General features: G+C 38.9%; 3 protein-coding genes, 1 long non-coding RNA gene, 1 other non-coding gene and 1 pseudogene across 7 annotated transcripts; 2 read left to right on the forward strand and 4 right to left on the reverse strand.

Annotated features, from left to right (window-relative positions):
* Positions 1 to 76: 76 nt before the first annotated feature.
* LOC113037420 (uncharacterized) lies at positions 77 to 14063 on the reverse strand. Of its 2 annotated transcripts, none has more exons than XM_026194462.2 (6): positions 14007 to 14063; positions 3925 to 4032; positions 3523 to 3689; positions 3202 to 3400; positions 3012 to 3102; positions 77 to 555 (listed from the first exon to the last, which is right to left on the reverse strand). In XM_026194462.2, the coding sequence occupies exons 1-6, from the start codon at positions 14046 to 14048 to the stop codon at positions 353 to 355; spliced, it is 810 nt and encodes a 269-aa protein (XP_026050247.2). In that variant the 5' UTR covers positions 14049 to 14063; the 3' UTR covers positions 77 to 352. The 2 variants fall into 2 exon arrangements, with proteins under 2 accessions (XP_026050247.2, XP_080145711.1); XM_080289585.1 differs by lacking the exon at positions 14007 to 14063 and adding an exon at positions 13473 to 13661.
* Positions 554 to 1923, forward strand: LOC145420391 (uncharacterized). The gene is made up of 2 exons (XR_013901685.1): positions 554 to 1154; positions 1236 to 1923. It is a non-coding gene; the product is annotated as an uncharacterized LOC145420391 (long non-coding RNA).
* Positions 7345 to 7537, reverse strand: LOC113007185 (U2 spliceosomal RNA). Its single transcript, XR_013902088.1, has one exon. It is a non-coding gene; the product is annotated as a U2 spliceosomal RNA (small nuclear RNA).
* On the reverse strand, positions 12261 to 12469 carry LOC145420798 (U2 spliceosomal RNA; annotated as a pseudogene).
* dynlt1b (dynein light chain Tctex-type 1b) lies at positions 13953 to 16125 on the forward strand. Its single transcript, XM_026194464.2, has 5 exons — positions 13953 to 14070; positions 14217 to 14258; positions 14625 to 14748; positions 15065 to 15142; positions 15934 to 16125. Exons 1-5 carry the CDS (start codon positions 14047 to 14049, stop codon positions 16002 to 16004), a joined length of 339 nt encoding a protein of 112 aa, XP_026050249.1. The 5' UTR covers positions 13953 to 14046; the 3' UTR covers positions 16005 to 16125.
* Positions 16119 to 23752, reverse strand: tmem181 (transmembrane protein 181). Of its 2 annotated transcripts, none has more exons than XM_026194458.2 (17): positions 23423 to 23752; positions 22177 to 22280; positions 21982 to 22049; positions 20986 to 21076; positions 20751 to 20872; positions 20499 to 20615; positions 20293 to 20373; positions 20069 to 20168; positions 19018 to 19148; positions 18834 to 18925; positions 18679 to 18736; positions 18346 to 18448; positions 18204 to 18255; positions 18040 to 18122; positions 17663 to 17752; positions 17511 to 17577; positions 16119 to 17407 (listed from the first exon to the last, which is right to left on the reverse strand). In XM_026194458.2, exons 1-17 carry the CDS (start codon positions 23554 to 23556, stop codon positions 17323 to 17325), a joined length of 1578 nt encoding a protein of 525 aa, XP_026050243.1. In that variant the 5' UTR covers positions 23557 to 23752; the 3' UTR covers positions 16119 to 17322. The 2 variants fall into 2 exon arrangements, with proteins under 2 accessions (XP_026050243.1, XP_026050244.1); XM_026194459.2 differs by lacking the exon at positions 23423 to 23752 and adding an exon at positions 22562 to 22721.
* Between the last annotated feature and the right edge of the window lie 3046 nt (positions 23753 to 26798).

Below are 26798 nucleotides of genomic sequence, written 5' to 3' on the forward strand. Positions count from 1 at the left end.
GTATAATGTTGCGTTTGATTGCAAAAGAAAACCCACCAAGAAAAAAAGAAAGAAAGAAAAAGAGAGAATAGTTTAATATATTCAAAACACATTCTTTTCTTTTATTTAAGCTGTAGCGAGATTCAGATGGACAAAAGAGAAAGAAAATTATTACAGATTTGTTTTATTAATCATGAATAAACTTTATTATACACAACTCTAAATTTCAGTTGGTCTTAGTCAGATGTGTTTTTAATTAAATCCTGCAACACTGTGCTCGCTGCCATCACTTTATATCTTAGTGTGCAATTCAAATACTTATTACAATATTTTCCCCCTTAACTCTCAACTCGCGTTTTTAAAATGTCTGTGATCATATTTGTCCGTTGACTTCTGTCTGGGCCTCGAACGATTCATCAGACAGGTTGGCAGCCTCCAACTGATGCTCCAGACTTTCATCATCGCCTCTATTCTGATCAACTCTTATCTTAAACTTAGTGATGAACTCATTACTGGCCAGCGCGTCCTCCTTTTTAGGGCATGTGGGCTTTGATAACAGCCGGCTTTCCAGTCGCTCTGCAAAGAAAATTCACAAAACATTTCTTATTTGGTAAGCTTGTTAACAAATTTTAGTTCAGTTTTGCTGAAAGTTATAGCATGCATCAAGTAAGAAGCAATTGGTTTTTAAAAAGCATATACATTCCCCAAAACATTTTTATTATGTGCATTTTGGAGAATAAAAGATTGTACACAATTTCCCTTTTTAAAGTAAAAAGATTATTAAGTCTAATTCTTACTTATTCAGTAGATTAAAGTACTGAAACATCATTATTCATAAAATATGCACATTACAAAATTAAAGTTATTCAAAAACTACTCAAGTACTTACTCCAATACTCACATTATTCAAGTAAATTTAATTTTTGCCAATGTAATGTCACATAAAATCTTAATCTGAATAAGGGATTTGAACCCCACTGTCACGGCCAGGGGATCAGCAGGCCGCTGACTAGTAGTGTTCTCTCTCTCTCTCTCGCCAGGGCGGAACTCATGGTGGGTTCACGCCCTCGGCCCACGCCCCTCTGAGGAGGAAACACCTGGGCCTCATCAGTGCAGCCAGCATTTAAGCCAGGGAGTGGCTTCTACTCATCACTGGATCGTTGTGTGTGACTCGCGTCAGTGCAGCCCGGCTCTGAGCAAGTTCTCTTTTGCTTCCCTGTGCAAAACCTCTAACGTGTGTTTCCTTCTGTACATAGATCCCCTGGACCCGACTCTGCATCCCCCGAGCGGTGTTTGGAGAGAGAGTCAGAAGAGGAGCAAGTGTCTTTTCCCTACCTGGATTTCCCCAGAGCCTTTTCCCTGTCACCGCTTTGTATATAGCACTATCCCCTGCACTGTTTGTATATACACCTGGTGGAACTGTAATAAATACAGACTGTGCCTCTGAGTCCTGCGTGTGAGTCCTCAAGCGAACCGTGACACCCACACAGATGAGAGCTTAGCAGTGAAGCTCTCTCTTAAAATTTGAGTTATAAAGTCAGAAGTTATCACTGACAGAGATCCATGTTCTTTTAACATAAGAAAGAATATTTGCTGAAATTGACATTAATCCAAGCCCTTAAAACGCCATTTTGGATTAAGCATTTCCTTTTAGAAAAGTCTTCAATGAGCAGGAAGCTCCAGTACTGAAAAAAGAAGCCAACATCAACTGCTAAACGTGCTAAAAGTAAGTAAGTCCCCGTAGACTCCTATGATCAAAACACATACAGTATAAAAGTTATAGGTTACAGATCTGAAAAGTAAAACAAATGTCAAAGTGCAAAAAGACTTATGGTCCCATAGAAGTCTATTCCATTTGCCTGGAATTAGGTGAACACCTTTGTGACAAATTTAATGGCTCAGTCATTTGTTTCATGTCATATTTAATAAAAGACTGACATGGTGGCATGTGGAATTGTCCATTTTGCACATATTTGGTCATTCTAAGTGTCAGAAGGGGAAAGATCATTCTGGGAATGCCTACTGGCGAAGGATGTGTGACTGACAAGTCCAGTGTGTGAAGTTTAACTACAGTCTAAGGAGCTTGGAAAGAAAAGCATCTGGACTTCTTTAAGTTTCTTGAAGATGTTTCACTTCTCATCTGAGAAGCTTCTTCAGTTCAGAATTTCTTCAGAGAACTGAAGAAGCTTCTTGAATGAGAGGTGAAATGCTCTTCAAGAAACTTAAAGAAGTCCAGATGCTTTTCTTTCCAAGCTCCTTAGACTACGATGACCTGAACGACTGAGAACCTTAACAGACAGTTCTTCCCTTCATTCATCATGCCTGATTTCAAAACACCAAGATGGCAGTCGTGAAAACACTCATCTTGAGTCTTCATGGGACTATGGTGAGATCAGTTATGCCTCTTATGATGCTGTCCCAGACTTCAAAGCAGTATAAAACATGTTTGCAGCCTGTAACAACTGTGCATGCGGTTATTTTTCGTTTTAAGATTTCCGTGTTTAAATCATAATAAGATTTATTTTTAATTTTAATTAACTTGAGGTGAGTCAGATTCTTTCATTCAAGTCACTGAATGAATCTCTTGACATGTTTGGGGGTAGGTGCCTTTTGTAGCATTTTAATGCAATTATCTGACAGATTATATGGTCTACACCATAGGTGTCAAACTCTGGCCAAATTTGGCCCGCAACCTAATTACATTTGGCCCGCGAAGCCATACCAAATTACTATTAGAGCTGGCCTACTGGTATTATACAGCTAATATATATTGTTTAGTATTAAGCTTTGCTTGTTCCATATTCAGTTTTTCAGCAAAATGTGTTTGAGTCCATAAGAAAAGATTCATTCTTATATCTGGAGGAATAAATATATTTCAATAAATATTAAAGTTAGCCCGCGACTTTCATCCAGTTTTGAATTTTGGCCCACTGTGTATTTGAGTTTGACACCCCTGGTCTACACTGTTATTAACTATACTAACACTCTGTTCCAGAAGTCTGTGCTGCAAAGAGGCAAAGTGAATACCGCACCTGCAGGAGTAATGGGGGTCATCAGTCGGTTCAGCTGGATGTTCCAGTGCCGTACCTGTTGACTGGCATTCCTCAGCCTCTCCTGGACCTCCTGGAAACAAAAATCATGCAGGCATCTTCATCAGTGTTGTTTTAGAAGAGCACTAAATAAGATGCTGCTCACAAAGCCAGTCAAAACAAACTTGTTCACCTCCAGACGCTGGTGACTTCTTTGGCGAGATGCCTGCAGATCCTGGAGCTCCTGAGAGGCAGAGTTGAGGGCTGAGGGGGTGTCCTCATCGGGACTGCCATCTGACAGCTCCTGTATGGGGCTGAGGTTTTGCATTGTACGTTGCTGCTCCTGGAGGAGCTGGAAATGTTTCCTCTTTTCATCTTCAGCCTGCAGCAACCTGAAGGAGGGGAAAAAGGGAAGAAGCAACTGAAAATGTTAATACTTCTCATGGATATCTCAGATCTCCATCACAAATAAAATAATAAAGGGCCATAATAAGAGTTAGAAATCCATTGTTACCGCTCAAGCTCCAGTCTGGCCCTCTCCTCCTCCAGCCGAGCCTGGATCTCCATATTAAGGGCAACTTCCAGCTGCTGCTGTGTCAGCTCCAGCTCCCTGATCCTCTTCTTCTGTTGTTCAGCCTCCTTTTCCTTCACCTGCATCTCAGCCTGCATGCTGTCTTTTATCTATGCACACACACACACACAGCTACATAAACAGATGCACCAACAGAGCGGTATAAACTGACCTATTCCTGAATTACCTTTTCCTGGACTGTCATAACCATTTTTCCAAATCATTAAAGACTAGGTGTGAATTTTATAATGACAGTCAACATTTTGCTGGAGTTCTCAAAGATCAAAGTCAAGGAGAAAAGACTCTGTACATAATTGGTGTCAAGTGGAAAACTTTTTTTTTTACCATCACAGCCTCTTTCAGCTGTCTTTCCAGTTCCAGCTGCACCTCCCTCTGCTTCCTCCGCTCTCTCTCCTCTGCCTCCCTTCGGCGAGTTTCCAGTTCCCGTGCATGCTGTGAAACAGATGAAAGAGACATTGTTTGCTTTGTGTTTTCACCTCTATCCAGCAGGTGACACTAGGCCATCAGCTTCGAGGTTCAACGTATTGTGCTTTCAGCGGTGCTCTTCTTGATAACTTGGTTGAAGTAAGTGGGTATTTGAGTTCATGTTGCTTTCCTTACAGCTGTAAGTAATCTGCTCATTCCGCTTTTGATCTTTGGCACCAACAAGTGATTTTTTCCCAGAGAAGTGCTGCTCACAGGAGATTTCCTCCATTTCAGACCATTTTCTATAAACCGGTTAGATGGTTGTACAGTTTCTGAAATACTCAGACAAGCCTGTCCGACACAAACAACAATGCATGTTCAAAGTCATTTAAATCCCCTTTGACCTTCAGCAGGTCATCTTATTAATGTATACATGCCTAAATGCACTGAGCTGCTGCTATGTGATAGGCTGATTAGGTATTTGACCTAATGAGCAGCTCAACAGGTGTATCTAACAAAAATTTGGCCAGTGAGTGTACAGTGGGGCAAAAAAGTATTTAGTTAGCCACCGATTGTGCAAGTTCCCCCACTTAACATAAGAGTTATGAGTTATAAGATGCAGGTCGATGTGTAAAAATAACTCAGTTGTTTGGTGGTGGCTATGGCAGGGCTTCCACAGAGGCCAGCAGGTGGATGAGGGAAGGGGAAGCAGGAGGAGAGCCCCGAGGCGGCCACCAGTCCGAGTGTCAGGTGAACTGAACTTCAGGTAAGAAGTTATGACCTGCAGTCTATCTGGGTCAGATATAAACCAAGTTTAGGTGGAGTTTATTTTCGTTGTGCTGACTTTTTACAGTCAGTTACAATACCTCATACTGTGTGAGCTAGCATGACAAGTTTATACAGATGTTCGGTTGCTATGATGTTACTGATAGTGAACTTTATTTTATTCATAAGGTTAGTTAGTAGAGTTGCCAACAGCTCCTTAAAAAATGGAATGGTCCCTCATTCAGAGAAAATATTACGCGTTTGGTATTGAGCTGAGAAGAGACGCAGTTTGTCCCGGACTTCAGCTAGGATGGAAAAAGACACAAAACTGGAGTTATTCTGTCTTTACGCTGCACAGCTGCCTCTTCTCCTCTCATTATCTCTCCTCTCTCTCCTGTTGCTACTTCAATCATGAAACTGATCAATGATCAGCTGATCGTCTCTCTTGTTTGTTTATCACCCACTTTGAGCCAGAAAGAGGAAACCAGCAGATGTCGTGCTAAACAGCAGCACGTTTAAGCTTGATCAGCTGTTGTTAGAATTTATTTAGTTAGAATGTTTGCTGGAGCCACAGCTGTAAAGCTGTAAAGCTGCTGGTCATGATGTCGGTTTGAATATGTGGTGAGAGGGAAACATGAAGATGAAACCAGGAGATGTCCTTACTGAATCATCAGAGCTGAACAGGTGATGGAGAAACAGGTTTAGCTTTTAGGTGACAGGAATGAGTTGAAGTTATGAACTGTTTCTGAGAGATAAATAACACCAGGATCCTTTTTTATGTAGCTGACAGCTGGTAACTGTGCAGGGGCGGGTCTAGCAAAGTGTTGCCAGGGGGCCAGGTAGGGCATTAACAGGGAAAGGTGGGCACAAAGAAATACTTTTCTTTTTTATTCTCATTTAAAATATCTAGCTTTTATTAAATAATTATCTGAATCTTGTGAAGAAAGTTTTTATCTGACGTAAAATGTATGGAAATCATACATATACCAAAAAGACTGTACATCACTGTCACAACAGCATTTGTTTTCATTCAAAGGCTTTATGGCTTTAATACCTGGTGGGCCAATCTGTAGTGAAAATGCCCAATTTTTTGTCCCAGTCCAGCCCTGCAGGTTAATACTGGCAGTGTCACCATGCCAGCTGACTGCATTTCATCATCAGCCAGTGTTGTTCTCAATATTACCAAAGTAAGGCAGCATATAAAGTATTTACTTGCTTTCAGGTTTTATTCAAATGTTAGTCTTTTCAGTTGTTTCTCCACTTTTTTCCTGTTTCAAAATCAAACACCAGTTTGTGAGAAGATTATCTTCTCTTTTTTTTTTTAACAGGCATTGGTTTTGCATTGGAATTGGCTAATTTGCCAATTGTATGTTAAAAATGTTCGTATTTTAATATTCAAAAATGTTTTTGCCCAAAACACATGTGCACTACATGTCAGTAAAAATACTATGCAAATATTGATGTCCTTGAATGCTGAATAAACACTGACTGATTGTATCTCTTGTACTTAATCAACACAGTATCTAAACACGTTGCACCGTAGTGGTTAAAATCTCATTCTAATAAGGTTACGGTTATTAGGTTTACAGGGTTATTGAATTATGGTGAACGGTTGGTAGAATTGTTTTTAACATTATCTGCCAATTACATCTGCCACCCTTCTCCAAATCTGTGCCCCTACCTGGCCCCCCCAACAAAAATTTTCTAGACACGCCACTGCATCCTGGTGCATATATATTGTGCATGCGTGTTCCTTTAGGAAACAGGAAGATTGGTAGGAGAAAGAAACGTATTAATCTTGTTTGTTAGGATCATAGCCATAAATGGAGGACTCTTATAAAGTCCATGGATTTTCATTCACACATATTACATGAGGTATCTACTCTTTACACACTAAGGATCCACACTACCAGGGCTATGGCACACAGCTGTTTTATAAATCATCAAAACCAATACTATCCTAAGATTTATTATATACAAAAATGATCTGTTCCAAAATGTTTTCATGTAATCCTGAAAACAGAAAAACAATCTTCTGCACTATTAACCATCCACAAATGGAAACAACAGACAATACAGGTGATTTTAGCTAAAAAGCCAAGAAAAAATTGTGTGGTTTTTTTTTTTCAAACGATGTAATTTACAGCCACAGAGGACAGAAAGCTGCAGTATGTAGAGAAAGAGAAGAGTTAAACCTATAATCAACATGAGTCCTTGTAGATGGCAGCCTCCGGTTTTTAAAGACTTCTATTGGTCTCTAGTGGACAACAGAGGTAACTGCAGGATTGGAGCCAGAATAGTGTAACTGCAGTTCAAAACGACATATTTTTTTGATTTCCCATAGAAAGTGTGTGTCCAGCCACGTGTCAGTCCAAGTGGCAGGATTTAGTAATTGTGGTAATAGTTAAATGTAAGTCATTCACAAATATTAAGTCGCAACATTTCAGTCTGACTAACCTTGACAGATTACACGAAGACAATGTCCAGATATGCAGACGCACGCATATATCTAGCGTATAAGAAATTTCTTTGCACAAACTGTTGAGTCAAACGCCATTTGTTTTTCACAGCTTCAGGGGGTGCACCGTTCCTAGAAATACTGCAATACCAGGTCGATGCGTGGAGTGGACGGAGCAAGCCCCTATTCCATCTCCCTGCTCCAAAAATCAATTTAATATATGGTCCCCGGGTAGGGGACGTATCAGATATTAAACTGATAAGAACAGATTTTTTTTTTTTTTTTTTTTATTTTTACTTACAACACCATCTTACATTTCCATTTGCTCAACATTCCATTGAATACTTTTCATATTTCACAAAAACATCTTTTACATCATTCATAATAATCCTTCCACCTGTCCTTAATCGTGTCTATTCCCCATCTTTGTAATTCATGCCGATATATCCCCTCAAATTCCCTCTCTATATCCTTTATTGTTCCCATCTCTTTCCATTCATACCCCCCCCTTATATACCCCTGTCTTGCCCTCCATATCTTAAGTTTTGTAATTGATAACAACATACAACGTATTTTATTTTCCTCCTTCTTTTTATCCTTAGGCCTAAGATAAGTTATTTCCTCATATGTCAAAGCCTCTAGTCCCTTATACCTCCTCTTCATTCCAGCCCATACCTTTTTTGCATATTTGCACCCCCATAGGACATGTTCAATCGTTTCTTCCTCTGTGCAATTATCCCTCGGACATTCTTTTAACTTCCCCAAATTATGTGCATACATCGTAGTTCTTACAGGTAATTTCCTATGTAGGTGCATCCAATTAAAATCTTTCAAAACATTCTTATAACTCTTATCCTGTGCGTATTCCCAAACTTCCGAACTCACTATCCCCTGGTTGTAGTTAGCATTCCTCACCAGTTTTTTATACAGAAGTTTATGATTTTGTATTGTATCCACCTCTCTGCACTCTATATGTCTCTTTCCCCACTTAACCATCCTCTGAAAGTATTCTGGTCTTGTCTCTGCCTTCGGCCCCTGATTTTCCCACCCAATTAAAAACCGGTATGGAATAGCTAACCAGAACCATAACAATATCTGACATTTATGAATATATGGCTTCTTTAACAGCGTACACACATTTGCATAAAAAATCGTATCTAACTTTAACGGAATGTTCGGTACCCCTTTTCCCCCATCGGCAACCTCCTGATACATTTGTACTCTCTTTACGTACTCGTAACCTCCCCATATAAAGTTAAATATTCCCCTCATTATTTGTGCTCTAAATACTTGTGGCATCGGGAACACATAGCCTAGATACAATAATTTCGGCACCACCTCACTCTTTATCACTAACACCTTCCCAGTAATTGTAAGCTTCCTCATTTTCCATAGTCGTAATTTCCTTTCCACCTCTGCCATCTTCCCCTTCCAGTTCCAAATAGCATCGCCCTCCTTATTCCCAAAAGAAATTCCTAGAATGTCCATAGGACCTTCACACAAAGTATAATCACAAATATTTTCCCTTCTACCTTCCCACGTCCCCAAGTACTTATATTTTGTCTTTTCCTTATTTATTTTTGATCCTGTAACTTCTTCATATATTTTTAATATTTCCACAACTTCTCTTAAACTGTCGTCGTCCGCTAAATATAGTATAGTATCATCCGCATATTGAGATATTTTCAAACATTCCCCCCCCGGCATCATTATCCCCCTCACTCTTTTATTCTCCCGAATTGCACAAGCCAATGGTTCAACATATAATACATAGAGTACCACCGATAACGGGCACCCTTGTCTCAACCCCCTCGCTTGATGAACTTTTTCCGTGAGGAACCCGTTCAATTTGATTTTTGAATATATCTCTTTATAAAGGATCCTCACCCACCTTATAAATTGTTTTCCCAAGCCCATCTTAGTCATTACCTCCCACAAAATTTCGTAATCTAGCCTATCAAATGCCTTTTGTTGGTCTAAACTTACACAGATTGCCGCCATTTTTCTATCCTTTACATATGCAAGTATGTCTCTATGTAATTGTATATTCCATGAAATTTGTCTCCCCTTCACCCCACACGTTTGATCACTTCCCACTATATCCGACATTACCCCTACCAATCTATTTGCAATTATCTTACTTAAAATCTTATAATCTACACATAACATAGTGAGAGGTCTATAATTATCAAGTAAATGAGGATTCCCTTTCTTAAATAATAACGAAATCACACCCGTCCTCATACTCTCCGCCATCTCTTCCCCCTCTAATATTTCTTTAAAGACCTCCAACAAATGTAACCCTATCACTCCCCAAAATACCTCATAAAATTCTTTCGTTAATCCATCTATTCCTGGTACCCTATTTACCTTCATTCCCTTTACCACCTTATATGCCTCTTCCATCGTTATTTCCCTTTCCAGAAACTCCCTATCTTCCTCTACTAATCTCCTCTTTAATGACCCCAAAAGAACATCTCTTTTTTCTGTCCCTACTTTTTCTTTTCTAAATAAATCCTCGTAATATTCTTTTACTACCCCCAACATACTTTCCCTCCCTATAATCTCCTTCCCATCCTTTTCCAATTTCTCTATAACCCCCCTTTTATCCCTACTTTTCATCTTTTTAAAAAAATATGCGGAACACCTTTCATCTTCCTCATACTCTTTCTGTTTTAATTTATATGTTTCTGCTCTTGCCTTCCTCTCTAATAACTCTTCTTGCCTCACCTTTAAGTCTTCAATTTTCAAATCTACATTTTTTTCCTTCCCCTCCTTTTGTATAACATAAATATGTTCTATCTCTTTTTGTAACATATTAAATTCTTCTTTTCTACGTTTAGATCTATCTGTACAATATTCTATCGTAAATTTTTTTATCTTGCATTTTACATCCTCCCACCAATCCCCTTTTTTTCCATAAAGTTCTTTTACTTTCACCCATAAAGGGAAGATCTCTAAAAATTTATCCCTATAATCTTTTTCCTTTAACACCTCATTATTTAATTTCCAATATCCCTTCCCGTATTCCATCCCTTCTATCTCCAAATCCACCTCTACCGCCTGGTGATCCGTGAGTAGGACCGGAATCGTTTTTCCCCCTTTAATTTTACACTTTTTATCTATCAAAATATAGTCCAACCTACTCTGTACCCCCCTTGTATTCCTCCATGTATACCCTACTTTTTTCCCCAGAAGTCTGCCCATAACATCCGTTAGCCCGTATTGTCTTATAAATGTCTTTAATGGGAGAGAAAATTTTTCTTTTTCTAAAGATACATTAAAATCCCCTCCCACTATAATATTTTTCCTTGTAATAAAACAAGTGTCCATCGACAAAAGGAGTTCTCTTCTTTGTTTTGGATCCACATGTGCATACACATTTATTATCCGGCTTTGGACGCCGTTTTTTTCTACATCTACCACCATCACTCTACCCTGTATCACCGTATAACTTTCTTTTATTTTTATACTTTTATTTCCACACAACACTCCCACCCCTGTCCCATATACTCCTCCTATACTCCATGCCGATTCACCCCCCCTCCACTGCTCCGAAAAAATAACAACATCCTTCTCGTCCTTCAAATGTACCTCCTGTAATAAACATACATCAAAATTATAAAACAACAGAAATTCATATACCATTTGTCTTTTTCTGGCATTTTTTAACCCCCTTACATTTAACGTAATTATTCGGAACCTCACCATTTTGTAATAAAAAAAGGGGTATCTATACACCTAAGCAGAGGGCACTTAATAATTTTATAACAAAGAAACAAAAGCAAAAACAGATACCATCTCCTAGTTGTCTTTTTGATCTTCATATCCCCTGAAAAAAAGGAAAACTTTACAAAATTAGAGCCGAAAAAGAAAAAAAAAGAAAAACCTCTGTCGTCCATTTTCCCCTCCCTTATTAGTCCATGTTGACTTGCGCCAGCAAATTTTTTATAAATGAATCTTCCGATTTTTCTTCACTTTCTACTTCTTCTTCTTCAACGTCTCCATCACTCGTTAAATCACTCATTGGTGTGTGCATGCATTCAGTCTGCGTCCCTCTCAACACATACACTCCCATCTCCCCTCCCTCTTCCATCCGCTCTCCTTTACCTTCTTTCAAATTAGTCTCTCCTGGAGAAACTCCCGAGCTCACTTTCCTACGCCTTTTGGCCGACTTTCTTCGTGGCTTAGCTGCCACTTCCCATATTTGTCCTTCTTCGCACTGCTTCTCCCCATTTTTCTCCCCCATCTTATCGCCTTCTTCTTTTCCTTGTTCGGCCCCATCCTCTCCCCCCCCCCCCTTCTTCCTCATTAGTCTGATTCCTTTCTGCTGGTGGCGCCTCTTGTGCGCTTTCCCCAATATTTGTTCCTATATCCGTTTTTTCATACCGCTCTGCCTCGGTCCCTGCTTTAGCTGCTTCCGAATATGATCTGGGCCTAGTGCAATCTCTTGCCATATGTGTATCTGAGCCACATAAGTGGCACCTTCTAGGCTCTTTGCAGTCTCTTGTAATATGGCCATTTTTCCCGCAGCTCCTACACCTCACCTGCTCACAATTGTCTGCATTATGTCCCGTACTACCGCATTTTCTGCATGCTTGTGGCTGTCCTGCATACACCAAAAAACCTCTGTCTGCTCCGATGGAAAACACTGCAGGCGGGTGGCAGTATCCATCTTCCGTTGTCATATCCATTTTAAGTTTTACCCGAAACTGTCTTTTTCCAGTCCATAGGCCTAGCCCGTCCTTTATTTTTCGTACCCCTGGGAGCACTGTAACGTACCGCCCCAGGAAGTACTTAATGGTCTCTTCTGTAACCCAGGGATTATACATGTGCACCGTTAAAATCCTATAATCGTTCCTGTATAACGGGGTTACCATATATTTTTTTAGTTCTTCATTTTCTTCTGTACCACATCTCTTTCTCACCTCCTCCGCGTACTCTCCCGTGCAAAAAGTCACGTCATAGTGCTTACTTGCCGTGCTTTGCTGAAGGCAGTAGATTTCCTCTGGTTGTACCTTCAATGCATCATAAAGAATCCTTCGTCCGAAATTAATTCTATCATGGAAATCCTTTTCTTTATCCATTAGTTCGAATCTCAAGGTATTCCTCGTTCCATACGACCATGTATTCCTCTCCGAAAAATTGGCCGACGTCGCCGCCATCCTACATTGCTTCTCGCCTTGTAACTGATAAGAACAGATACTACACTTGATCTTAGCCAAAAGGCCGAGAAGCGATACCCACATATCGCACGACAGAAACGACTCATTCTGCTTACTGCAACTCTAACTCATGGTTACAATGAAGAACACAGTCGCCTTCTAACAAATGGTAGAGGACAGGTCGATGTTTTACTGACGTTTTACCTCCGAAACATCACAATATAACTATGGTCGGCATGTTTCAGTTTTTAAACGGCGCCACATATATGACGACACTTTAGTTTCTGAAACGCCGGTCAGCGCATGCCGGTTAATGAGATTCAAAATCACGTGGTCGCCTGCAGTCCAATCAGCGGTCGTTGAGACGGAGCGTCTTCAATTCATTTTTATAACTTTCTTGGCGTTATAATTGTTTTCATAATATGATAATTACAAGATGAAAGAATTATAATACCAGTATCGTGCGTTGAAATGAAACGACGAAAATCAAATAAACACGTCTATGATTGTTTAAGGTTACACAAAGACACACTTCCGCCCTCAGGTGTACAGACAGAAAACTGCACAAAGTCTACTCTAGACCACAGTAATCTACTGTAGAGTACTGACACTGGATTTGCAGCAGTTTCTAACCATGGAAGTGGACATACAAAACTAGCTTAAATAAATTACAATTATTTCTGCATTTTTGTAACTTTGGTGTGAAATGACTCTTCCCAAAGCCTGACAGGGTAATGGCTTTCCTGGCTATTTCTGAGAAGGGTGAAGTTGGCCAAGTCTGAGAAAACTTGCAGCTGGAGGTTGAAAGTCTTGGTTTATCTTTTCTGCATTTGTATTACTTTAACGAACTAACCCCAGTGCTATTTTTTAAAAAAAACATGACAAACAAACAAAAGAAAAGCGAATACATTTTTTACACTTTAGCTTGTTTAACAGTTAGCAAAACACCCTTAGGTTAGAAAACACACAAAAAACAAACAAATAAAAAAAAGTAGGATTAACTATAGGAAAACTATAGAAAACAAGTTTGCAAAAGCAGTTTATGTAAAGTTAACACAATAATCAGTCATTTTACTGACCTGTCACTTAACCTCATTAGTTGTAAAATGTTCCTCCAGATATTCCTCTTTAGTACCACTTGCTTTTTCAGCCTTTCCTTGCCCTTGTTCCAACGTTTTTGAGACTTGTTGCTGCCTTTAAAATCAAAAGGACGTGCTTCCAACTTTTCTTCCTTATACCGTTGCATAACCTGTTTATTTTCCCATTATATCGTGCCACAAGGAAAATGTATTTGTGGGTACGATTACCGCTGAACGGTATGAAAAGGTTTTAGAGTAACACATGCTCCCATCCAGAAATGGACTTGAAGCATCATGAAAATTAATAATAATAATAATAATAATAATAATAATAATAATAATAATAATAATAATAATAATAATAATAATAATGTCATTTTTCGTCATTTTTATAAAAAATGTTTGGTTTTTTTCTTTCTTTCTTTGATATTATTTCTGTAAATACTTGTGTTTTCTGATGAATTAACGCCTGTTGATAACTCCCTGTACAATTTTCTCTCTTCTCGATACGCATTTATTGTGAAGGAAACCTACCGGAAGTGATATATCTAGGTTGCTCCGGGTGGCCGAAGCCATGGACTATCAGATAGAAGAAGAGGTGGGTTTGTTCATAGAAACTAGTTGTTGTTGCACGTTTTTCCTGTCACATACTTTGAATTCGCGTGCAGACTACGTTTCCCTGAAAGTGTGGTTAGAAGGCTGTGTCGCCTTGCTAGCTTTAACGGCGCTTTTTTCATTCAACAGGCTGGGTTCGTCGTTGAAGACGTGAGCACAATCATAAAAGAGGTAAAAAAAAAAAAAAAGTTGTTGTTTTTTTAAAAACAATCCTTGGCAGTGTTGGTATTTTTAGTTTCACCCCCAAAAAGCTCGAGTTTAGGTTCTGTCGGGCCTTGGCTTTCAAATTTGTGTGTAGGAATGACCGGTTGCTAAGTGCACGGTAGCGGTTGCTAGGCAATGTCTCTAGCTGAACAGTTATACAGTACTCCACTAATTTGCCCTACCATATTCACTCCTTGAGGAAAACCTTTATTAAAAGTCTTAATTTTATTACCTTCTAAAAATAATAATAGCTGTATAAGACTTATTGTAAGCTGTTTGATTACTGTGTTGATTACTTTGTTTTTTTTAATGATTAAAAAAATGTCTGTATAGTCGGTGGAAGCAACCATAGGAGGAAATGCCTACCAGCACAACCGAGTGAACCAGTGGACCACCAGTATAGTGGAGCAGTGCCTCAGTCAGCTCAGCAAGCTGGGAAAGCCTTTCAAATATATTTGTATGTGGACTCCTACCCGTGAAATAACCACCTTGTGTCTCTTGTGGTTTTCAGTGGACGTTAAAAAACAATATATATGTTTTTACTGGATTTCTAATTCAGTTTTATCTGGATTTTTTTAACACATTTGACTTTATTGTATGCATTTTATTTTTATTTCAAATTAGTATTATTTCATGCTGAATTTTATTTTATGGACTTATTTTATACTTCTAAGTGCTATAAAATAATGTGCAATTTATGTTTCTCTGCTACAACAAAGGAATTTCCCAATGTATTTTTTTTTTAATCTTATTATCTTCTCTTGTTCTGTTAGTAACCTGTGTCATCATGCAGAAAAATGGAGCAGGTATGCAAACAGCCAGCACATGCTTCTGGGACAACTCTACCGATGGTAAAGACAAAAACACTTGTGTATTTCTCATGTAGAATGTGTTCTTTTTTTAAGTTATTGGTTTATCAATGAAAGGATTTGCGTCCCAGACTGTGCGTGTGACTGTTTAGATTGTATTTCAGTATAACCTCAGATGAACAGCAATACAGTGATTTAATAAAAACTAAGCGCAAGTGCAACAGGAGAATGTAAAATACTAAGTACATATTTGCTGCATACATTTATTTATGCTTTAAGAGAGTGTAATAGTATCAATAGTATAATAATCAAATACACTTCATTAACTGATCATCAGCAACTGCAATGATCAGCAAGTGTGATGCCCAAATCTCTGCCCGAGCAGGTTTGGGCAGTTTCGTTATTACAATGTTGAGGAGGACAAATTCCAGTAATACCATGGAGAAGCACATCAGTTGTTCTTGATCTGAACTTGTATTTACATCATTTTAGAAGCTGCTAAGGACCCAGTTATTTTTATCATGTCCTAATACTAAAACATTTGAACTAAAACAGAACTGAACAACTGATATCTCAGGCTGTTAATCATGTTTTGCACATGATTTGCTAATTAAAAGACAAATTCAGATCTAAATTAAGTTTGACTCCCCTGATGTAGAGGCTTAATCAGGGCTCAGAACAGTAAAGATGAATACAGAGGAACTGATCATCTTAATAACTGATTCATGATTTATATTTTTAGTTTTCTGTGAGAAAATTAACCCCTTATTTTGTTTGAATGTATAAATGTAACTCCGCTACTTACTGATATAATGTAATGTTATACCCAACAGGAAGCTGTACAGTGAGATGGGAGAACAAGTCTGTGTACTGCATTGTCAGTGTATTCGGGCTCGCCATCTGAACCTACATCACCAAACCCAGTGATTGTGTCCACATTTTTGAGAACTCCCGCTGTTTGTTTTGGGATTTTGATATGTTCATCTTGTGTGTTAAGAGAGATTTATTAAAACAGATATGCCTTATGTACATAGTTTTATTTACACAACATGACATGATACTGCTACATGTACAAGCTTTATCTTTTGAAGCAACAAATATTGCAGGTATTTTTTAAACACCAAAAACCACCCAGTTTAACCACCTTAAACTAACAAAAGCTACACTTGCACCGAAAGAATCAGACATGTACACTAATCTTGAAGCACTTACAATTCTTAAGATTGCAGTCCCATTTAGAAGAAAATTGGGTGATGTAGAGACAAGGCACCATCTTGGTTAAAATATATATTTACAGAGAAGAGAAATAAATTTTTTTGGCCAATTTGTCAACTTGACCTCCAGCTTTAGGCAACTGAAAAAAATGGCACAGTTTCCCACATTGTAAGGAAATATGGGCAAAGCTGCTGGGGGAAAAAAGTTTGCTTCAAAACAATCCAACAACTACTGTACATGCTGGGATAAAGAAACATTTAACATGATAGGTCTGTAGTCCATTATACTGCTGTGAGAAAATACATGCAATGTGTCACAAAATACAGTGTCATCACTTTTTTGGCAAGATAAATAAAATTCTTGAAAAGTGCATTTACATATAGCTGCTTTGCCAAAAATAGAAATAGTGAGTGGTACCAGCGGTCGAGTTTAAGGCTCTCTGTATTCAGCGTCTTGAAGACAGCAGACTCCCTGTTTACATGTCGTGTCAGGACAAGCGAGCCACACTGTATCTCATGTGCAGCAGATGCAGCATTACCTGTAAATGTCACTCAGCTCTGACCAGATAAGTGACTTCCCATTGTTCCCAGAGTGGAAAGAAATGGCATTAACACAAGAAAGACAACGGTTGTTTAATACAAGGCTTTTTTTTTTTTTTAAAGGAAAAAGAAATTATGAAGAAATGATGATTTCACAGAAACATCCCTGGTTAATATGAGTCCTTTTTCCTGATAATTTTAATCATCAAGTTGAGAAAAAAGGCTGGCAATGGGTAGGTGAGGGTAGGCGGTTTATAGATTAAAACAAAGTGTTTGTTTCCCTTATTTTCAATTAAGAAAAAAAGTCTGAGTGGCTACATCATACCTCACCATCCAAAAGCAGTACATTCAGTAGACATGAACCGTTTTAAAAATATAATTATGTACACTTTGGAGTACATAAATTCATGTGCATCCTTTTTGTACATGTGCACAAGAGTTTCCAACGTGGACACAGTCAGAGATACCTCAGTCACTGTCACTCTCATCCTGGTACTTGGCAGTTGCTTTGATCGCACGCCCGTTTTGTAAAGGCATGTCTTCATAATCACTCCTGAAAAAAAACAAGAAAAATATCAGGGGGTCTAGTATGCTTACACTGAGTTTACTCTGCACAATTAAAAAGGATTTGAAAGGCGAGTAGATAAAACACCTACCCGTATATCACTTCGTCGTCTGAGTCATTTAGCATGGAGAAAGCTGGATTATCCTTCAACTGGGAGTCTGGGAAATTCAACATAAAATTTGAATTAAAAAAAAAAAGCGTGCTGGTATAAATGAGCAACAAAGAAACTTCTATCTAACTCACCATAAAGTGCATTTTTCGAAGGAGAATACACAAATGCTAATGTGTACAAGTAAAAGTTGAGCAGGCCATAGAAGGACAAAAATTCAGCTGGTATGTTTTGAATTAAGGAACAGTGATGATCAAATGGACTAGTACTTATATAGCACTATTTGAACACTCATAGTACTTTCTTTACTACAAGCCTCATTCACACACACATCCAGCATGTTTTTCAAATCAGGGTTCAGTATCTAGCCAAAGGATCCTTCAACATGTAGACTAGAGGACGCGGGAATTGAACCACTGGCCTTAGAGGACAACCCACTCCACCTCATGAACCAATAAATATGCCAAGTTGTGATGAAAATGAGCACAAATGAATACAAGTCAAAGGATATAGTTCTGGTAATGGGTGGACAATTCAGCAACAAAGTTGTCTTGAAGAGCCTTAGCACCAAACCTCAGGTAGAGAATAGCCATGCTGCGGGAGAAAGAGAGGTTAATCAGAAACACAGAAATAGTGAAAACATTTAAAAAAAAGTTTGCTCTTTGTTGAACATACCTTATAATAAGAACCACAAACGTCAGCGCTGTCAGAAACTTGAGCCGGAGATCTGGTGATCGAGAAGAGACAGCTGGTTAACACTTTTACATTAAAAGTTGAAGTCGAATCGAACGCTGAGAGTTGTGGTGTGCTCTGATACCTGAGTAAGGCATGTTCTTAAGTTCAGAACAAGCTCTGACAATCAGGAATATCAAGTATAAGATGTAGAGGGCGACGACAATCAGGAAGAAGACTTTCATACCCTTTAAAAAAATAACAAAGGGCTCAAAATAAATGAAAGTAGACCTGAAGCTATTTCTATGTAATATCTATCCATAAGGACATTAATCAAATTAAAATGAACAAAAATTTATAAACTTTAGTCTTTTAAATGACAAATTACAGATAAAACCTTACACACTGGATAAGAAATTTCTTCAGCTTTCACTTTATAAGAAGCTGTTTAAAGAAGTGCTAACGGTAACAGTCTTACCTGAAAGTTCGCTATATCCACTTTGTACTGATAGGTGGGATCTTGGAGTTCATTAACCCTGAAAATTCAGATGGAGTAAAGCTTAGTCTGCTTGTTCGGTATGCATATAAATCACAAGTTCAATGAGCTGGGTTCTGTCTGGAGGTCGTGCTTACGTTTGCCATATGCCCAGAGTAACTGCTGACAGCCACAGAAGACCGACGATAACCAGCTTAGGCAGGTAGAAAGTCAGAAATTTCCTCTCACCCTGCAGAAGCAAAACACCAAGATAAAAGATTCATGTTGGTGTGCTAAAAATGGAAGGAAATCACTGAAGCTGCAGATTAATACTGTACCCACCTGGACTCTGATGCCGTGATAAACACAAAGCCAGAAGAGCAGCAGAGCACACAGGAACAGTGCCTGAAAGAAGGTGTCCAAGGTCCCTGGAAACCAGCTGTTCACCAGGAATGACAGCGGGAAGAAAGGATCTGAACGATGAAAACAAACAAACTGTTGAGTGTGTACACAGAGAGGTGTATGTTTTCTTATAGAAATTATTACCCAAATGTTCTTATTGGATGATTTATGTTTCTGTAATGTGTCAGGTGACGTGTTCACCACGCTTCATATCACCTGTTTGTAAGAGTCAGCTCTCTACAACTTTAAATACACATGCATAAATAAAAAATATATATATAAATGGCAACTAGTCTCTACAACTCAGATATAATGTTTGTAAGTGGAAACGTATTTTAATTTAGTTATATCCATTTTCTCCCACTTATCCAGAGGGGGCACTTTACACCCTCTGTCCAGCCACTCCAACAGCTCTTCTTTCTTTAGCTCCTCTCAAATGACTTAGCTCCTGACCCTATCTCTAAGGAAGAGCCCAGACAATACTCTGAGAATTCTCATGTCCCTCACTTGTACTTGAATACCCACAGCATGTGACCATACATAACCATACATGAGGGTAGGTAGAACGGTAGATCACACTCATCTCTACTGTCACCATAATATACTGCATCACGGCAGACTCATGCACCAATCCACCTATCAATCTCCCACCACCCCTATCTAGCTGAGAGCCACAGCCTCAAGACTTGCAGGTCCTCATCCTCATCCCTGCTACAAACTGCCCCAGTGCAAGGTGGAGGTTGTCACACAATGAAGCCAACAGGACCAGCTCATCCACAAAAAAGTAGAGATAAGATGCAAGACCACTGAAATCGATCCCCTCCTTCCCCTTGGGCACATGTAGAAACGCTGTCTGTCAAAATTATGAACAGAATAGAAGACAAAAGACAGCCCTGGGAAACTCCAGCTTTTGTTTGTTGAGTTGGTGCAATCGGCTCCAGGTGTGTAAGTGACAGGTAAAATGTGTCCTCAAGTGAGAAGAGAAACTTACCATTGTAGAGCAGCAACAAAGGGAGAAGAATAGACATCCACTTCTGCTCTATCCCCCAGTCTCTCATGGAAAATTTCCTCAGTGAGTGAGCAAACATACACTGGCACAAACAGGAAAAAGTACCATTAGTTATCCCATCTGGAAAAAGGTTTTGGTTTTAAGTGCTATAACAGGACAGAATGTGCAGATCAAACTGAATGGAAAAAAAATTATCATGTTCTTACGGTCACCATGAAGGTCAATACCACAAAGACAAACCGGAACCAAATTTCCACTTGTGAGAAGGTGGAATTATATGTTTTCCACTGAAGAGGGAAAAACAGGGGAGCAAGAGAGAGAGGAGTTCAAAAGCATGCGAGTTACTTGAGGCCTTGAGCAATTTAAAAAACAAACAAACAAACAAAAAAAACCTGGGATCTTTTTAACTTACCACAAACTTAACCTTGATGTCATATGTGATATTTTCAAGGCCTTTGAAGCTCACCATAACCTGGTACTGGGTGTAGTTCAGGTAGCCCAGATGCAGTACAATGATCTCATCGCAATTCTGTGAGGTGAGACAAAAAGAAAAAAGCAAAACAACACATGCTCAATAACCATCTGCACTACTTCTTAAATGTGCATCTAAAATTGTCTTCTCTGACACACACACTGCTGTGAGAGCAGGCTGACCGATACTTACAGCAGCCGCGCAGTGCAGCATCCGTGACTTAATGCGCCCGTTGTTGATGTGCATCACGCTGGCATCCTGCATCACTCCCTTCAACTCAACGTTGATCTCAAAGGGCTGCTTGAAATCTCTCACTGACAGCACAAATAACAGTAGTGTTACGTGGTGTTACGCATATTATACTAAAAGAGAAAGCTGTCTCCACCCCAACACAAAACTGTAAAAAGCTCAATCTGTGGTCTCTTACTTTTGCTGTTTTCAGCCTGCATCACACATGTGAGCCACAGCTGCTGATTGTAGGTGGTCAGGGGAGAAGAAACTAGATGAAAGGGCCCAGTCTGAAAACACATAAAGAAAGGCACAATCTGTTTATACATTTATTATTATTATTACTATTATCAGCAAACTTCAATTATTAAAAAATTTCACAAAAGGGGACGCTCAAATGAGAACGCTTTTCTCAGACCAACATAAAACAAAATAAACTGCTACAATCAATGACAATGTAATAAACAAACATAACAATAACATGCTTCGCTAAAGTATCCTTGGGCAAGATATTGAACCCCTAAAACCTTCTGATAAGTTGTGAACTTTCAACGACACGCTGTTAAAGACACAGTTGAACTATGAACATTAAGGTGATGTAATAAAATGTGCTTCTTATCAAGGTGCTGCACTGACATACATTTTTAAAGAGCTCTTCAAATAAAGATTATAACCTATACTAACACAGTAAAGTGAATTTGTAGAGTGAAATCTGATTAATTAATGATAATTAATAATAATAAAGCCTGGTTAATGCAAACCAACTGATGGTTAATCTCAAAGCCTTAAGAAGATCATCTCTGCAGCAAGAAGAGAAATTATGAGTGGAGAGGATGAATCATTTCACTTTATAAGCCATTTAATCCTATCCCTTTAAAATTCCAATTTAAGTGAATCACCAAGTTCTCCGTGACTGCATGAAATAGCACAATAAAAAGACACTAGGGAAAATATCTAAAACTAGATTTTTGCAGTCTATCTTTGGGACATTTAAGTTTCACCACAGCAAAACAATATCAATATTGTTAAGAAGCGTTGTGTAAAAGGAGTCTAATTCTCCAAGCAGTGACTCTCTTATCAACATTTTCCATCAAATTCAAAGTAATGGGCATTTCCTTGACTTTTCAACAACGGTCCTCAAATATTTTAGTGCAGAACTGCCGATGCATATCCTTCTATCTAACAAATGCCTCACCTTAACAGAAACGTTTTTTGCAAGGAACTGGTCACCATTGTGCTCCTGCTCAGCAATAATCCTTGGACCTACAAAATAAAACACTTGTTAAATCAGTGCAACATCCCAGAAACCTAACCTAACCTCAAACAGGAAAAGATAGGCGATGGCTGGTTTATTTTAACGTCTACATTTGAATGATCACTGTCATCATACCTGTTATTCCTATGAAGACTGTGAGGCCGAAGCACATCAGGAAGACCACGAAGACTAGCACAAAATGTCTTTTAGATAGGGTGTACAGCCGCATGGGAGCCAATCTGTCACGGGGAGACAGTCACTGGGGTTATCACACACTAAGTAAGACATCCACACGAAGAAAGTAGCACGAACGAAACCTGGTGGTGAATATTTGCTTAGTGGTTTCGGTGTTAGCTCAGAGGCTGTTCAGAGACGGATATGTCAACAGTGATTAGCTCCCATGCTACTTCATGCTAGCAGTGGTTGATCCCAGCAGAGCCACACAGTGCCTCTAACGCTACTTTTCGTGCTTGTAAGTACTAGTGGAGTACTTCGAGGATCTCGGCTGGACAAATCTTACCCGTACATGTCCATTTCTGTCGGTTAGCGACGTTGGTCAAGTGAAAACCCGTGAAAATTTCGCAGTGAATCCACATCCGCGTATCAACATCACTCCACGACAACTGGAATGCAACGTCATGGAATGGGAGGGGCGGAGTCTCGTGACGGCAGCAGACAGGGGAAAGGGGTCGTGAAAAGGAGGCTTCTGGGAATGAAGGAGCATCCCATTGCCTCCTTTGTTTATCAGCTCACTAACGTTTAGTACCTTAACACTATGCAAAGCGTTACATACACTAAATTAATTTAGTGTTGTACATTACATCGATATATTTAATCTATGGTAACAGAGCCTTATTTTATTCAGGCGTGTGATTAAATATCTTCAAAGTGACGGCTGATTGTAGTTTCGCGCAGGCGTAGTGGGAACACATCGCATGTCGAGCGTTGACTTCTAACAACCGGAGTGATGAAAATTATATCTCTCACGAATCATACAACCAACCATTTGCTTTTGTACAATTAAATATGGCTTTTAACCGACATTAAAATACATCTAAAGAAATACATTTCTACAGGGTAGCACTTGTTGCCTTTGGTAGAAATCGTACCGCGTTTAAATTGCGGATTTAGCTAACATATGTGCTCTAAGTGTATGTCGGCAAAGGACTCAGCCTTTCCCGTTTTCCCCATTTATTTGAATTTCTCCTGCCTTATGGTTTAGAAAACCACTGGTTCTGTATAACATTTTTTTTAAACGAAAAAAAGACGGATGGCTGGCGTCACGACAGAGATGTAAGATATTTCTGATTTAAAACGCAGACGTACACAATGAAAGTAAACCCACCATGCATGTGTGTATATTTAAGCTAGAGGCGCCTACCTATAAAAGCGGTCATCGCGATAAGGTGTCAGGTCCTCTTTGAGCTCATTGTAGGCCTCCCGTATTTTCCTACAGAAATACTTGAGCTCGCTGTACAGAGGGTTCTCCAGGCCGGACGAGTAGTCGGTGTCCATTATTATTATTATTATCACACCCGAAATGGCGATGAGTAAACAATCCGGGGGCCTCAGTAAAAGGCGCAGTCACCTGTCACGTATTGTTACGTGCGTAAATTAAAAGTGCAGCCCAAGCCGTTTTGTTTGTGTGGCTTAAAAAAAAGGGCTGTTAAAACAAGAAAAGAAGAGCGGGGGGCGGAAACGTAGAGGACAGTCACATGATCAGAGTTCAGCACCATGGACAGAGGCTGTTAACAGGAAGCTACATTGGTCAGTAAGAAGTGTCTGTGGAGCCGTCTTTTAGCTCTAACAACCCCCATAGACCACGGTTGCATAAAATAAATTAGTAAACAATTTATTGCGTCTTAGCGCAATCTGAGTCACACTGATTGACAGGAGGTGCGAGCAATCACTGAAAAATGGGTGGATTCAAACATATAGATAATATAGGGGTTTTTTCCCCTTAACGTAAAGACAAAATAACTAATTTAATTTATTCTACAAACTGGCATTACACCAGCCAAACCATTTAAGCACATACACAGTTTAATAAACTCTAAAAACTGTAAAATGCAACAAAAAAAATAAAAAAATAAAAAAATAATATGACAAAAAATGAGGTAAAAACTGCAAGTACAAATCTAAATACGACAAAACATGAGGTAAATTCTTAATTTTTATGCGCGCTTTCGCATAAATATTAATTACGGTAAATGAAGTGTGCGATTAAACTCAAGGCTTTTTCTTCTATTTTAAAATATTGATAAAGTCTCCTTTAATAAGAGGAATTAAGTTCTTTTTTATCTGTGCTATAGGAAGCTGTGCTTTGGGAACGTCCACAGGTTTATACACATCTCAGTAGCAGAATCTCAGACTGTACATGTATTAAATTAGTCAAAATTACGATGTTCTTTGTCTTTTCTCAGCAGTAAAAGTCATATTAATTGGTACTATCAGTGATGGCTGTACAGGTGTGTCGCACTCGCCACTTTCAAAGTGTCTGCTGTCTGAGATAACAGAACCACCTTGTATATACTGGTTCAGCAGCTGCTTAGATCTGATTTCAACCATGTGGACGTTTGCCTCAGTATTCAATGTTGAGGTCTGGCATGTGTTTGATGGAAGGCTGTGAACACTCACTGTTGTACCTCTTTCGTGAACTCTTCTGCACATATTGATAATTTCAACAAAACCATTTGGATTCATCACTTCATAATACACAGTGCCACTGATTAGCAGTCCAGTTCTTGTTTAATTTGGCACACTGCAGCCTTTTCTCTATGTTTTCATTTCTTAAGTGTGGCTTCTTGATAGTCACCTTTTCATTGAGACCATTTCTAATGTGGATTCAGTGAACTGATGGATCAACTGAAGAGTCAGCTGCTAGCTCAGGTCCTGGATTTTCTTTCCCATCTTGTAAGGACACGACTTTCAGATACCGTTCATCTGCTGTAGAGTGTTTTTAGGCCACCCACTTCATCAGCTTCCTTAAATGTGTTGAGGACACACCATCCTATGATATATCACGTTTCGGGCTAATAGTACACTGTAAACCCGAACAAGTTGACTGAACTTAAAACTTTTGTGGAAACTGATTACCTCAAAAGATTTAAGTACAAAAACTCATATCTTCTAAGTATGGGGTACTCAAAATTTGTATTTATTGTTAACCTAAAAATTTTAAATTATATTTTATATTTTATTAATTGAGCTTTACTCAAAGACTGTATACTTTAATTTCAATATTTTTGTGTTTCTTGTAGTTTATTATTTTGATGCAACACAATGCAATTATATTACAACCTAAACTCAAATTATCTGATTATTAATTAAAAGATATGTTGTGAGTGTAGACTACTAAAAAAAAAAAAAAGTACGGAAATTCAGTTACTTTACATTTTGTTTATTTAACATTTTTTCATGAAAATTTAAAAACATCACAAATGTTTTTATAAAACAACTAACATGGACATCGGCACCATAAAGTGAGCATTATAAATTCTGTGTAGAACATTTATCTTTTTATAAACTCACAAAGGACGACATCAGTCCTAATTGCATCTTTCTCAAAATACACAAAAATGCAAAACAAAAAGTCAAATACTAATCACTTTTTTTTAAATAGAAATGAAAAACAATTTTTTAAAATGGGTACAAAGACGATCACCTTCCAAATAACCAGATAAGGCAGTCAAGTATAGGAAAATTAGGTAAACTGATGGAGTTAAATCCACCCAAAGCCTGTAGTAAACTTAAAGTGCTTAAAGTGCTTCAAACAAAGTGCTCAGTAACAGAGTGCGTGTCCTAACAAACATTGCCTTATATTCCTTAAGAGCATGTAGGCAGGGGTTTCAGGGGTTTGCCGTCATCAAGCCCCATGAAGATATTTTGGACTAAGGCAAATGTGTGAACCAGCTTCCTGGGGTAGTCTAAATGCAGAGCATAGATCAAGCCAAACAATAAAGCAAATGCATTTGCAAATCTGGGAATATCACGCATCACCTAGTCGCCTTTCACCAAAACAGCCATGCTTGAGGAAGTAAAATGGACTGGACTGGGAAGCGCCGTCGGTAACCACTGTGAGAAGGGCAACTGGAGTGTCAATGAGGGTCGACTCATCCAATGCGTCCGCCTGGAATAGACACAGTATCAATGGTAAATGGCCTGTATTTGTATAGCGCTTTACACATTCAGTCATCCAGACATTCACACCCATTCACACACTGGTGATGGCAGCTACATTGTAGCCACAGCCACCCTGGGGCGCACTGACAGAGGCGAGGCTGCCGGACACTGGCACCAGCGGGCCCTCTGACCACCACCAGTAGGCAACGGGTGAAGTGTCTTGCCCAAGGACACAACGACCGAGACTGTCGGAGCCAGGGCTCGAACCGGCAACCTTCCGATTACAAGGCGAACTCCCAACTCTTGAGCCACGATCGCCCCAATTAAATAAGTAAGGTTGGTTTGAGAGAATGTGACAAGCATGACCTGTAATCTAGCAAAACATTCAGCAGTGTAGTGGGTTACTTTGTAACGAGTTAGGGTACTCTACTTTTTTTGAAAAATGTACATTAACGTGTTAGCTTCTTGCATTACATAATTTGTATTTTTATTATTTTTCTAAAAAAAAAAAGTAATTTTTTATTTCATGACTTTATCTCAAAAAGAAACTAAATCTTGACTTCAGCCTGGTTTTTGGGCCACCTGCAGCATAGCCATAGTGCTGTGATACGCCTGTGCCCTGCTCCTGACCTGTG

The sequence above is a fragment of the Astatotilapia calliptera genome, chromosome 15, assembly GCF_964374335.1.
Source record: "Astatotilapia calliptera chromosome 15, fAstCal68.1, whole genome shotgun sequence".
NCBI classification, from domain to species: Eukaryota; Metazoa; Chordata; class Actinopteri; order Cichliformes; family Cichlidae; genus Astatotilapia; species Astatotilapia calliptera.